Raw genomic sequence first — 15238 nt, 5'->3', positions numbered from 1 at the left:
AAAAATTTAGAGTCAGCGTTGCCGTCATTTTAATCTTTTTTTAAATAAAAATTTACGTAATATTTAGGGAACACCCTTTCTGTGAGTTGCATATCACCTCACATAAAGAACACACTTCCCGTTTTCAGAATCTGTAGTTGTAGTTCATAACTTCATATAAATTTAGGGTAGGTGTGAAACCAAAAGTCCCAACTTGGAAGATTTATGCTCTGAAGTTCGTTTTTGCAGTTGTGGTTAAAAGTTTTCTCCGAAGTCTGCCTCACAACTCCATTTCAAGAGTTGGAATTAAAGTTCACTCCTGGAATAAAAATAGTGAAATATTAAACCCTTCCAATAAAACTTCAGGATTTTGTCATATATGCTAAGACTTTTGTAGCTCTGAGAATTTGTAAATTGTAGAAAACACCTTCTCTTGATATAAAGTAATGCAATCATGCAAGCATTCACCATATCAGGCCTTCCCACTTGATAATTCCACATTTTTGCTAGCTCAAGTTTTCATAAAGCACCTTTTCGAGTATGTAGATGTATTGTTCAACTGGGATAGTGGGATACACTGATTGGTATGTAATAGTTCTATTAGCCCTCCAAGTTGGTATGGGAAATTCGTGTGTAGCCGGGAGCTTATAGCGTGTTGAAATGATGTGCGAGTCTCTATATACTGAAGAAGTGAAGATCTCCCACATTTGGCTTATGCCCATACATTTTGTACTTGTAGCTACTGGTCGTTATTAATTTTGTACTCGTCCTCAATATACAACAACACAATGTTTTACCTGGTCAAAAACAAATGCACCTTTTCTAGGGATAGGAGCTGCAAAAGGTGTTGAAGAAACTTGAGAGGTGGCGCAGCAAAGTTTTTTTCCCAACAATCTGGCTATCTCCGGGGAGTACTGATTTGCATTACAGATACTTCCACGGACTGATCATTCGATCTCCATTTGACCTTTTCACACCACAAGAGTGCCTTAGGCTGATCTTTGGGCAATTTGGAAAGCCAAGCCTGTTACCTTCAAGTAACTTATTACCAACACTTCCAGCATATCAAACGTATGACCAACACTATACATATCGTGTTCAATTTTCACAAAAAGGATAAAATGAATACTATGTTTAATATTCGCAAAGAAAGACAAAATGGTGTGAAAATTTAACTGACATCTAAATGTAACACATGATCAGATAAAAAAATTGTCCAGTGCATATTCGCTCATTGGCCTCAGAAACCTACATACGCAGACCCATTAACCCTAAAAAATCAATGTGATAGTCACTTCAAGTCACTGGAATTTGGTGTTTTCCATCATACTACATCATGTACTTCAAAGTTCAAACACCATCTTTTTTCCCGTGGGACTGCGCTGTTATGTAAAGTGCTCAATCTCTTTCTTGGCCGGTTTCTGGCTGAAATGCTAATAGAAGACAAGTGTAAAGCTGGTCATGCTTCAGAAAGGAAAGGACCACAGCATGGGGTGCACTTGAACAGAATTCAGTTAAGCACTGATATGTCACAAACTTCTCTAAAATACAACAAAGAGACCATCAAAGCAACAAAAAAAAATCGTCTTCAAAGGCAGTTTGCTTATTAGTTAATCAAAAAAGACTTCTTCTTCTAGGAAGTGCCGATGCTTGCTCTGGTACAGAGGCTGTGGGTGATGGTGAACTTTTTGCACTTCTAGTTCCCTCTCCAGATGATTTTGGATCTGTCAACAATGTCTTCTGGAATGTTTGGGAGAACCCCGTAGCAATAATGGTCACATGGACCTCACCTGTGTATCTGTCATCAATCACAGCACCAAAGATGATATTTGCAGATGGGTCGGCCAAGCTAGTCACAATCTGCAAACAATGTAAAAGAGTCAAGTTTTTTACAGAGAAATGATGATTGGATGCACAAGGTTGAGGTTGGAGTGCAAACTTCAGCTCAATAGTCAAGTCTGTACTTACTTCAAAATGGAACATTTAGGTTCATGGTTTCCACAGATGGTGTACAAGTTACCATGTTTTAACATGAATTGTTGACCGGTTGACGCATTGTCACGTGGATATAGTCAGCGGTGGAGGACTTGAGGGTTAGTCTAGCAAGTCAAGCCAATAGGATTTACCCCCACTTAATATCTTTAAACACTAAAATATTAAAAATGTAACTAATCCACATCTTTAAACACTAGAATATTAAAATGACTGAAAAACAAATGGTTTACTCACCTAACTAATCATTTTAAAGATGTGGATTAGCTACTTTAATATTCTAGTGTTTAAATCCTGAAAATTTTGACATGTTCATGGTATTTTGACCTTAGAAAATTCAATATTGACTGGTTTTGGATGAATCGAAAGCCTACGTACTCCTAACACCCATACCTACAATGTTTGTGTTTTACAAAATGACATAACTGATGGTTTAGAGTACTGAAATTGAGTTTGAAATCTGATGCAGAAACTAGGACTAAATCTGTACAGTCTGCAGTAATAAATTCTTATAAAATCGAATAAATATCCTTTTGTGTTGAATCCAAATCCTGTGAAAAGTAGACTTACAGATGTATAAACTTCATGTTTTGACTTTAGGCCACACTTGTGGTTAAAATTATGCAATCTGACCTCAAACACTGGTGACACTATCTGGACAGGTTGTGATGTATAAAGTGCGTAAAATTCTATACTTGTTATTTTGTTGTGAATCCAAAACCTAATGAAAATAGACATATAGAAATGTAATTTATAGTTTTAAGTTAATGACATATTGGTTGTTTTAGTTACCAAAACTGGCTGGCAAATTTTAGGTGTGTGTCAATACCTAGTTTTTGAATATGTCATTCAACAAGCCTTGGACACCGCCGATTAGAATTGAAGATGCACTTGGTGGGGATATTATAAAACATGCTCTATTGCCGAAGTCAAGGTGGATTGTGGAAGACCTTCCTAGAACAATTATTTGGGTTCTACGGAATGAAAGAAATAGGAGAATATTTGAGCAAAAGACCAAGAAAGCATTTAAAGTCGTGTTGGAGATCAAAGAAGTACTCTACAATTGGTCTAGGGGAGTGGCTGATTTGAACAGCGTAAGATTTCAAAACTTTGTGTTGTGATTGGGATAACATTGTATTTTATACTTGAAGGGTATCTTATGTTTAGGGTGTGGGTAATCTTGTAACTTAGCATATTGCTAAATGGGGATTAACCTTTTGTAACTTTGTTTATGATTTGGAATACATGAATACTTTTTACCACTCGAAAAGAGAAGAAGTTGTGATAGAAACTTTACCTAGAAGGGAATTTTTATAAATTTTCTCAATTCCAAAGGCAATAAAAGTTAGATTGATATATATACTTGTTTTACTTGATAGTATTATGATTTAGGGTTAGTTAGTGTTACCCCCTCCCCCCCCCCAGATGAGCCAATTAGGATTTCCCCCCACTAGATGGGGCCAATTAGGGTCCCCCTCCCGGCCTCCCCCCCAATACACACAAAAAAACACGGTCAACCCAAGTTGACTTTCTTTTTGTGTACTTGGGGGGAAGGAGGAGACCCTAATTTCTCTAATTTCCCCATCTAGTGGGAGGAAATCCTAATTGGCTCATCTAGTGTGTGTGTGTGTGTGTGTGTGTGTGTGTGGTGGGGGATAATACTAGTTAACCCTATGATTTATTAACATATGATTCCTTGTGAAGTGTTGAGGGATATTGAGACCCTTAGGCCGGAATGGTCTCATATAAATGCATGTTTTTATATTTAGTTTGAAGATGTTGATTGTTGTTGTGTGTGCATGTCATTGTAAACATCCTAGCCTTCCACACAATTCCTTGATATATTGATATGTTCTTTGTTATTTATTATGATGAAGGGATTTGACCTTTCGAGGACAATGTTTTATTCCGATAACCAGGGTGAACCGACCGGATTATTTGATTTTCATATTCCTCTGACTGTTCAGTGCACAATGTTATATCGGAGGAGGCCCAATGTTATTTGGGTAGGTTGTCCATATACAACACTTTTTATACAACTATTTATACAACACCATGTTTGAAGTTCAACTAAAAGTTGAAGCTTTGTGGGTATGATCTTACCACTACAGAGATCATATCCACAAAATTTGAGTTCATTTCGAAATCTCTACCCTTTCAAAAGTTGATTTGAAAATGTGATTTATTTTAACAACCAAGATTTAAAATTTTGCAAACTTCTTTTGACATCTTTAGAAATTTCCAAATGAGCCTATTTTTTGCAGAGATGTTTACCATGGTGAAAAGATGATATCCACAAAAAATCAAGTCGCAAGTAAGTTTGTAGAGTGAGATAGAATCATAGAAGTCATTGTATAAACTGTTGTATATAAAATGTTGTATATGGATCTCTCTGTTATATATATATATATTGGTTATGCTACCTTAACATCTTATTTTGACGTCCAAAACTTAAAAATGGATTTACACATTGAACTAAAGGCGGATTTTTGGTTAGATAAGATCTCCTTGCCATGGATAGCATCTCCACCAAAACTCGTCTCAATTGAATATGTCCAGCCTTATAAAAAATAGCACTAAAATTATGGACATCCTTTGACAAGATTAGGTATGTTCAAATGTGCTCATATTTTGTAGAGACGACCTTCATTGTACGGAGAACATATTCCTAAAAATATTGTGTGTGTGTGTGTGTGTGTGTGTGTGGGTGGGGAATACGGTTGGACAGTGGAGTCATTTTGTGAACCTTGACGGCTTGACCACAAGGTTAACAGTCAATTAATTGACTTGGATGTGTACATGTGTGTGTGTGTGTGTGTGTGTGTGGGATACTTAAGCTGCTAGGTAACACCCAGACTTAGTACAAGAGCCCAAATTACATCAGAACACCCAGACTTAGTCCAAGAGCCCAAATTACATCGGAACTTAATCAGTTTCAAGTCTAAATTATCCAATAATTACCCTCTAGCCATTATCTATTAGCTAAATGTTGGTGGAAAGCACAGACGCCCCTATTAAAGAGCTGTGATGGACGCGGTCAAACATCAAAAAAGAAACCAAAGAAAGTTTTTTGAAAGCAAGGAAGAAGAAAGAAGAATAAGAAGATAGAGAAATGGAATGATTCAATTGTCCATCTCCTTGCCTTAAACAAATTCACTCTCTTTTCCGTCTTTAATTGTGGCTGGCGGCTACTCTTCTTGTTTAGATAATTAGGGTCTCTTACTTATTAACACACCAATATGGGCTGGCCTTTTATTTTTATATTGTAACTTATTAAGTTGGGCTATTATAACTTGGGCCATTCTCTTTATAGCCAGTTGTACTAAATTGTATTGAAGCCCCCTTATTATGACTTAAGATTAACTGAGATTTATGAATGCTTTGGGAGTTTGATTAAATATTATGTTTGTTTAATTTTGTGAATATTTATTTTAAATACTCACAAATGTATGATACAGATGAATTGAGGGCTGATTTTTGGTGAAGATAGTCTTCTTAATTCTTATAATGGAGAATCTCCCTTTAAAAAATCTGCCCAAACGAAAATGTTTAATCTTGTCAAAAGTTGTTTTGAAATTTGAAAAATCTGGATTGTTAGATAATTTTATAACATTGTAAGCTAATTTTGATACTTCTAGACATCTTCAAATGTGCTGATTTTTTCTAAGGATGATCTACATTGTGGGGAGAACATCTCCTCCAAAATTCAGCTTCTAATTCATTGTTTTTCATGGTGGAATTTTTTTGGAGTTCGTATAAGTGGAGTTCATATAATGGGAAAGTATATATATAGCGTCCTATTTTTTTGAGAAATAGCCAAGTTGTCGTGTCTACGTCCGCGTCCGTGCAACATAGGCTAAATGTCTAACGACATCCCCCCAATTTGTTACTTGTGTCAATTTAAATGCAAATTGGAATTGTCGCCTCCTTTCATGAGGTTTGTTAGATTGCCAGTTTGTGGTTCTCTTCTCTTTGAACGTTTTACAGATATACTTGTTTTACAAATAATTTTTTTCAATTACCCTAAAAAGAACATAATCTTTCAGTCTCCAATAGCATAAATGGAGTGCAAACATGTGGTCCAAGAATCCTAAAGTGTGACAAAATGATTTTCTTCAATAAACTTCGATTTCTTTATTATGATTTTTTTTTGTTTTTTGTTTTACGATAAGAGGGACAAGGGACGAGGGGAAGTTGCCAAGCCATCATGCCTTCCTTCCAAAAAACCTTTCTCCCCCCTAAAGGGAAATACAAGAAAACTATGATTAGTCAAATGTTATTTATTGTTTTGTTTCCTAAAACCAAATACATGGAGTAAATTCTTTCTTTCTTCTTTTTAAAAAAAAAAAATTATTTTATTGTTTTATTTATTTATGTACTAGGGTACGCCCGTGCCTACGCCCCCAATCATTTTTGTTTAAAATGAGTCCATGCTCATGTTTCCAGACTCATACAGGTTCAGCCCATAAAGGCCCATTGTTGACTTTTTTGTGTGGGGTGAGGTGAGGTAAGAATGACTTTTTAACTCACCCCAGAAAGATTTTTTAATTCATCCCTCGTGATTTTTTGGTGGCTATGGTGAGGGGGTGTGCCAACCACGTCTCACCTTATGACGTTGAATCTGTCCTCCAACTCTTTTCTGTTTTATTAGATAGATATTATTATTATTATTATTATTATTTTCTTTGGGGGGGGGGGGGGTTGTTGGCTTGGCTTGTAATGTCAAGTTGTCAACATGGTTTCTAGTAAGAAAAGTGTGTGAAGACTGAAATGAGTACTACTAATCACACCATAAACTAAGGCTGATTTTCATTTGTGCTCCAATAGGTGTCGTTGTCTTAAGATTAATAAAAAAAAATGTTTTTCAATTGAAAGAAGGCAGAAACGCACAAGATATCAATTACCTGTGACACTTTATTTACTTCTTGCAGAGTTAGATCCTTCCCCCCGGTAATATTGTAGACCACACCTGTTGCTCGTTCTATCGATCTTTCAATCAAGGGAGCTGAGGTTGCCTGCAGTGCTGCTTCTTCAGCTCGATTTTTACCAGAAGAAACTCCGACACCAAGCATTGCAGTCCCAGAATCCCTCATTATAGCCTTTACATCAGCAAAATCAACATTCACTAAACCTGGAATCTGTATCATTTTATTACATAGACAAATATGAAAATTATAATCGGACTCTTTAAAGGGTGAGGCCATGAATCGACAGCTAGGATAGAAGCTCACTGTGATAATGTCAGAGATCCCTTGAACACCCTGGCGAAGCACATCATCAGCCAGAAGGAAGGCTTCTTGTAGAGGTGTCTGTTCAGGTGCAATGTCAAGTAAGCGATCATTTGGTATGACGATAAGTGTGTCCACACAAGCCTGTAACTTTTCGATGGCTTCCAAAGCCTGCAAGAAGCCAGCAATATAGAGATAAAGCTACAATACGGGATAATTCTCAGAGACAACTATTTCAAGTTGGAAACAGCATACATTGTGACAATGAATATTTTAGAGGTCGAGACTCAATATCACTTAAATCATAATAAATTAGACAGATGAACCAGTCGACATCACTACTATCTCATAGTTCTGAATGATCACAAAAAACCATGATGAGTACTCCATCAAAACGAAAATTAACAGAACTTGTCTGCCTTTAAATAACATCCAGGTACAAGATTGCATGTTAACACTATTTATTGTGATAATTCCCGCTCTAATAAAGTGCTAGATTTAATGCAGTTTGGGGTTTGTGCCTCCACCTAAGAGGCTAAGAGCATAATTTGGTGAAAACCAGAGCGAAAATGTAATACAAGAAACAAACATGGAGAGAAACTTTTGTTCCCTAAGTTTTACTTTCCATTTGAAAATGCCATTATCCGTGACTTTAGATTCACAAGCCGGACTTTAGATTTAAAGTTTTTTATCTTGGACTGCTAAACGCTAGAATGTTAACACTATTTATTGTGATAATTCCCGCTCTAATAAAGTGCTAGATTTAATGCAGTTTGGGGTTTGTGCCTCCACCTAAGAGGCTAAGAGCATAATTTGGTGAAAACCAGAGAGAAAATGTAATACAAGAAACAAACATGGAGAAAAACTTTTGTTCCCTAAGTTTTACTTTACATTTGAAAATGCCATTAACCGTGACTTTAGATTCACAAGCCGGACTTTAGATTTAAAGTTTTTTATCTTGGACTGCTAAATGCTAGAATTTTCAAATAAACAAATGACACCCAATAACAAAAGTTTTTTTTTTTTTTGTTGGTTGAAGGCAACAATGTTAGTAGTTAAATAACTACTACTCATTTTTCGAAGGCATGATTGGCACAAGGCGGCATGCAACACGGAGTGTGTGTGAGCTGTGTTGCACGGGTATGGCTGAGACACGGCATGTCCAACACGGGTATGGGCGTATGGCTTCCATTTTGAAGTACCCGCGCAACACTGGTGTTGAGGCATGCCAACATGTGGGCCACACAAATTGGGTATGCTTCAGGGATATCAACATATGCTGAACTTTGTTGGAGTGATCAGATGAAAGGGGATACAATACCAATCTGATGAATTTTAGCTTATAGATCTACTAAGACATACATAATATATAAATATGGCAGATTAACAGGGACGCAGGTCATTGCTCACATGTGATGTATATGCATAATGCCATAATCTATTTTGTCCTTCACATTCAGCACATTGAGCATAGTATTCTATCTATTAAAGAAGAGCATCCAACTTAAAACCAATTGGTGATAAGTGGAGAGGCCCCAAGACTTATACTTTTATGCGTGGTTTAACATATCCCATGTGGGACTAAACATCTCAAACACTATCCTAATAAATAAAGATGTTCAAGTCTTCAAAGCTGAATCCAAGAACACACCACCAGAAACTACATGTTCCTGCACCTAAAGTACAGGGGATTGGCGGTCCTTCACTCTATAAATAGTTGAAGGCCTGCCAACAAAAGTTTGCATATTACCAGGTCCTAAGAGAACACCTTGATTTGCTAAGCTGTCAAAGCTAAGGGAGAGATTGATTAGCCAACAAGAGGTAAGGGATAAAAGTAGAGTATCTAAGTGAGATATTGAAGTGGTACAGGCGATATATGAAGGGCCTCCATATATTTAATTTCAGATTTTCAGTATTATTAGAGAAAATTTTACACTTTTTTTTTTTAAAGGAGTATAGTAAATGTAAGTCTTTGACATTTAAATCTTCTGTAGAAAGCATACCTGTACAGCCCTTCGCCGACCTTCAAAACTAAATGGATAAGTGACCACACCCACAGTTAGATGACCAGCCTCTTTCGACAATCGAGCAACAACAGGAGCTGCCCCAGACCCAGTCCCTCCCCCCATTCCAGCAGCAACAAAAACCAGATCCGAGTCAGCAAGAACTTCACATATTGCAATTTTCGACTCTTCAGCAGCCTGCTCACCTACCTCTGGATTTCCTCCAGTACCTGAATTTCTGAATAAAACATCCGTCAGTTCAGGATAAAAAACAACAGAGAAAGGAAGTGCTGGTCAAGAAAAAAAGCCTATCATCTATAGAACTCCATAAACATTTTCTAGTTTTTTCTTTCTTTCTTTTATTTTTTATTTTTAGTCTCTAATATATATGTATATTTAAGTCTTTATCCGAGTTTCCCTGCAAAATAGTTCATTGATCAATACATCGAAGACATGAAGTGAACTATGTATTATCATACCTAACCCGCGAGTTAGCTCTTCCCCTATTTGAACTCGTTTTTTTGTCTTCGACTGTACCAATGCCTGAGCATCAGTGTTTACAGCATAGAACTCAACTCCCTGAAGATGATATTAAGAAAAATCAGGGACTCGAAGAAAAAAAAAAAAAGTTAGCATAGACAAATCAGGGACTCAAAGAAAAAAAGAAGCTAGCATAGACGTCTAAAGGAACACAGAGTAACTAACCAAAATCATTTTAAAGAAGAGAATCCTAGCACAAATGACGTCTATTTATACTACAGGAGTCGACTAGCAAAGTCGGTAAAACCTTTGGGTGATTATACCAGAGGTCTAGGGCTCAAACCCCGCCAACATCAAAGAGTTACTGATCTCATTTAAAACAGGCTTGCCAATAAAAAAAAAAAAAAAATCTATTTATACATTCTTTTTAACCAATGTTTGTTGACCCAGAAGCATGTGCTTCCTATAAGAAGATCCACATGCATGATGTAGTACAAGCATTTAATTTACAATTACTTCTTTCATGCAGTAGCTTGATGGTGCACGAAGATCGAGTCAATGAAATTTAAAAAAAAAAAACATAATTATAATAATAAGTACATAAAAAACAGGGGAAAAAAAGGAGAAAAGTTATGAAGAAAGACTTTCCATCCCGCATATGTCACCCTATCAAAGGCGGAGCCAAGGTGGCAATTTTTTGTGAAAATGATTGCATTCGTTGTGGAAGGCATTTCTAAGGTGGCCTAGGCATTATTTAAGAAACCTAACACCTTGCGCCTCGCCTCGCCTCACAACATAACATAGATATTATAGCATAGACCGCAAGCTATCTTCTTCATCTAGACTTCATTTGTCTGGGAACCCAAACCCCAGAAAGAGTTACCAGAAGGCCGGCAAGGCGGAGCATAACACAATTTTGAAGTGTCCAAACTCCCAAAAGGCGTACTCTTAATTTCGTGTTGCGGAGAAGCAAATGGTATCTAAGGCATAAAGAGAATGAGGCCATGGAACGTCTATACCCTACACATCGATTCTCTGTACCTAGTAATTTAGTAAAGCACTTCCAATTCAAAATACCCATCCTCAAATTTATCTTAAACGCCTCCATGCCTCGTCACAAAATATGAAGTTGGAACATGTATCTGATACTGACACTTTCCTCTACATTAAGCTATATCATTACTATGGTATACCTTCATCCACAATATTCCAGTTTTTCGAGTCTTAGAATCACAACGAAAATTCTCCTAAACAAATACTTGGGGTTTTCATAGATTCCCCAAACCATCTTGTGAGTTGTGACACCTTACTTTTGTAATAGCTCTAGATTCAATGACAACATTAGAATGATTTTACATCCAGATGCAATTTTCAGTATCCTTTATCAAGAAAAAATCAAAGCCATTTACCTTGATTTTCAACAAAGCATTTGCCTCAACTTGACAGCATACTGAATTTTTCGTTTCTCCTTTATTTTGTGCTGAGCTCATTCATTGGTTAGTGACTTAAACGTAAACTTACCATCTGACTCTGACCCACTCCAACAAGTTGGGGTGTGCATGGTTCGGTTTGGGCTGGTTTTGAGGTAAAAACCGACACCGAACAACACCCACAACACGATAATAGCATCTCAAAACCCCAAAATCACAAAAAGAGAAATTCTTCAAAACCATAAAGAGTGCCCTTCAGTATTCATGAGTGAGAGAGAATGAGATGTAGATACAGGTAAGAGAGAGTAATAGGGAAGAAAAGAGAAGAGAGGAGTGGGAACGACTAGGTGGGATAGGGGTGTTAAAAAGTGGATAATAACGGCTGAAGAGAGGAGAATGGGATAATGGTTGGTTTTTACATGTATTTAGGTCAAGATTATCCCCTGGCTAAGGATGGATCTTACCATCTAATGGTTACAAATTTATAGTTTGTACCCTAACTTAGTACAATCCATACAATCAGGTCGGTTCGGTTTTGTGTGGTCTAAAAAGTTACAGACCGAGAACCAAACCAAAGATGTAGATTCCAAATATTTCCAAAATGAAGACAACAATAGAAAAACCGACTGAAAATGCTTGGTTCAGTTCAATCTTCTTTTTCAGTTTGTCAGTTTTAATGCTCACCCCACCAATAAGGCCACACCTTCAGCTCTGTGTCCAAGCCTTTTGTAACCCCATCCTTACCCCATTGTAGATTGAGTGGTTCTTGTTTCACTAGAAGTACCCAAAAGCACACCAGTAAATTCGCCATTTCCAGCTAGTTCACCAACATCATTGCCCCAAGCCCCAAACCATATTCAAAAAAGATACCAGAATAATCTATACCTTTGCCATTTGCAAGTGTCTTGTTGGGAGACCGTGTCATATCAAAAAAATCCTCAACACTGTCTCTATATGACGGAATCACAGTCAGGTTCACCATTGCAGGCGACAAAGCAACGGCAGTATTTTTTTTTGAAGAGAAACGATCAATATATATATATATATATAGTCCTTCTCTTAAAAGTAGCTACTTAAGTTAACTTTAAAATAAGTACATAAGTAAAAACTTCACCTACAAAATAAATTTAAACCTATTTTTTTATGGATATGATATACTCAATATTAAGATCATCTCTACAAAATTTCAGCTCATTTGGAAATCTCTAACATTGGCAAAAAACAATTACAAAAATTCACCATTTTTGGACCGTTAGATTTCTTTTTAAAGATGACAACAATTTTTATCTATGTTAGAAGTTTCCAAATGAGCTGAAATTTTGGGAAGATAATCATTATGGTGAGTGTTTCATAACCACAAAAAATTAGGTTTGAATTCATTTTGTAGGTGAAGTTTTACATACATACTTATTTTAAGTTAACTTAAGTAGCTACTTTTAGAGAAATTATATATATATATATATATATATATATATATATATATATATATATATATATATATATATGCCAGGATCAATATACAACACTTTTTATACAAAAGTTTATACAATGGTCTATATCTCACTTTACACATTTACTTACGACTTGATTTTTTGTGGATGTCATCTTCTTACCATGGAGAACATCCTTGCAAAAATTGGGTTCATTTGGAAATTTCTAAAAATGCCAAAAGAGGGTTGCAAAATTTTAAATTTTGGCCATTAAAATAAATCACATTTTCAAATCAAGTTTCGAAAGGGTTAGAGATTTTGAAATGATACGAAATTTTGTAAATATGATCTCCATAGTAGTAAGACCATACCCGCAAAGTATTAAATCTTAGTTCAACTTATAAAAGGGTGTTGTATATGGATCCTTCCCCTATATATATAGGATGAGATATACTAAGAACTGAAAACAACAAGGAAAAAAATAAAACAACTGTGAATTAAACATCCCGGATGATAGCCACCCAAGTAAAAGCAAAGGACCTGAAGGGTATCTCCTTGAACTCCTTCCACCGTTTACACCAAAGGAAAAGCAACGGAAGTATTTGGTCTCCCACCCTATGTAACTCTAGAAAGTGTTCTCTGCACTAACCTACTCAGATATTATTTCTTCTGCAGATTAAAACCATGAAAAAAACTTACTCATGGCAATAGGGTTCTTATCTTCTCCTCCTCCCTCATTTCTGCCTCCCCATCACATTGTGTTATCCCTCATATTGTGACTCTTTGCCAAGTGGATTCCAAGGGTAGCCTATTCCTATGAGGCTATGACTAGTTTGATTAATATTGCATTGCAAATTATTTGGTGCACGGCCTACTACGACCTTAAAACCTTTCAGCTCAGACTAAATGAAAAAGAAAAACTACAACATTTTTCGCATAATTGATTATTATTATCTTCATAAATGCTGCCTTTGTAGGCATGTGCATCAATAAAGATGGCATGGGAAACATCACAGTATATGCACCCGTAAGACAAACTTGTAAACTATATGAAGTGTGTCTGACCAAACATCTATAAAAAACTAACGACCACCGTCCCAAAACCCCAAAAATAAAACAAAGTTTATAAAAGAGACTATCTGTAACATCAGGCTTTGGTTGAGGACTGGTGCTGGAGAACAGGTATGGCCTCAGGAAACTGAAGAATAAAAGCATTTAACATAACGAGGTAGCTCATTTCGAGATAGATGGATGTTAGAAGGTGCAGAACAATAGAAGAAAGTGGAATAAAGCAACCACAAACCCAGGCCAGCACGCGGGTGACTACACCACATTAGAAAAAAATCTGTGACCTCCTATGACAAGTCAATCGCTTCCTCCACATCCCAGAAATCCAAGACATCTGAAACTTTTGTTTTTTTAACTATGCAAATGGTGTTGCCTTCATACTTGAGTAGCTCGCTTAGCAGACCAAGAACTTCGTATCTCATTTCTTACATTCAGGTACAGCCCAAGAATGTCTTATCTGATTTCTTACATTCAGGTATGCTGGAGCAAGGAGTAAAATCCCCATACTCACCAGAGCAGTGTGGAATGAGCCTCAATGTCTAACTTTCGAACAATGAGCACGCTGAAATTTTTTGCGTCCCATAGCTTGAAAATTGAGACCAGGCAATACAGTAACTACGACACAGGGTTATAGTATTGCAGTAAACCAGTAAAGATCCCAAAGAAGACATCCAAAAGCATGTAAGAAGAGAGAGATCATAGTCCTAATCCAAAACACATCACATTATATAACCCCCATCTTACAATCATACTACATGAATGAATGTCTAAAATAACTTCCTCCCATCTAAACATAATATATATTTTCTATCCTAACAACCTTGATAACAGGTTTAACAAATACACAATTACTATACATATCTTTTGACATAATAACTCAAACCGGATGAAAAATCTATACCCCATGCACAACCTACTTATACAGCATTGAGTCCAATCATAAATAATACAAATATGAGAGTGAAACTAAACCTGCAGACCGCTACCAATCATGCGATTAACAGCATTGTTTCCACCACCACCAATTCCAACGACTTTAATCCGAGCATTTTCTGAAACGGAACAGCAAACATATCTACTGCTCTTTTTTTTATACGGTTTGGGGATAGAGATGGAATTTCCTTTTGTTGTGAGGGTAATTGATGGAAAAGATTGGAATGGTGAAGGTGTTTGAAGAAATAGGTTTTGGCTCATACACCTCATTTTTCGCTCTCACTCTCGTTTCTCGTAAAACAGCTTGTGGGGGAATGATTTTTTATTTTCAGGTAACTGGATAATCTGGGTCCTAAAAAAGAGTTGCACCGTGCAAATGTGTGTCTGTGCGTGGCTTTTGACCGATTTTCTTGTGTTACAGAAAAAGTAGCATTTCGCATCTCCTTATTGGTGGTTGATATACAAGTCAACGCATAAGAAGGCAATAAACCGAAGATGGAGTAGAAAAGCTCACTGGTGCCCGTGAGAACTAGAAGATGCCGTGGCTTTGTAGGTACAGGCAGAGGGTGCCAAAAGTTACATAATGTCTTAGTAATTTGCTAGAAAAATTGGCATATTATAAAAGATTCGCATACCAAAAGTTTTAAAGTTCTATTACAACATTCCCTAGTCCAGTTACTGTGTTGATATACTCT

At 36.5% G+C, this 15238-nt stretch overlaps 1 protein-coding gene across 1 annotated transcript; it reads right to left on the bottom strand.

Moving 5' to 3' along the window:
* Window positions 1–1138: 1138 nt before the first annotated feature.
* LOC147515099 (cell division protein FtsZ homolog 1, chloroplastic-like) lies at window positions 1139–15201 on the bottom strand. Its single transcript, XM_086586149.1, has 6 exons — window positions 14583–15201; window positions 9682–9781; window positions 9203–9432; window positions 7203–7370; window positions 6876–7109; window positions 1139–1839 (listed from the first exon to the last, which is right to left on the bottom strand). The coding sequence occupies exons 1-6, from the start codon at window positions 14811–14813 to the stop codon at window positions 1594–1596; spliced, it is 1209 nt and encodes a 402-aa protein (XP_086442275.1). The 5' UTR covers window positions 14814–15201; the 3' UTR covers window positions 1139–1593.
* Between the last annotated feature and the right edge of the window lie 37 nt (window positions 15202–15238).

This window comes from Coptis chinensis, chromosome 2 (assembly GCF_015680905.1).
Source record: "Coptis chinensis isolate HL-2020 chromosome 2, ASM1568090v1, whole genome shotgun sequence".
Classification (NCBI taxonomy): domain Eukaryota; kingdom Viridiplantae; phylum Streptophyta; class Magnoliopsida; order Ranunculales; family Ranunculaceae; genus Coptis; species Coptis chinensis.
Note: the sequence above shows the minus strand (reverse complement) of the source record. Positions and strands in the feature narration are given on the sequence as shown.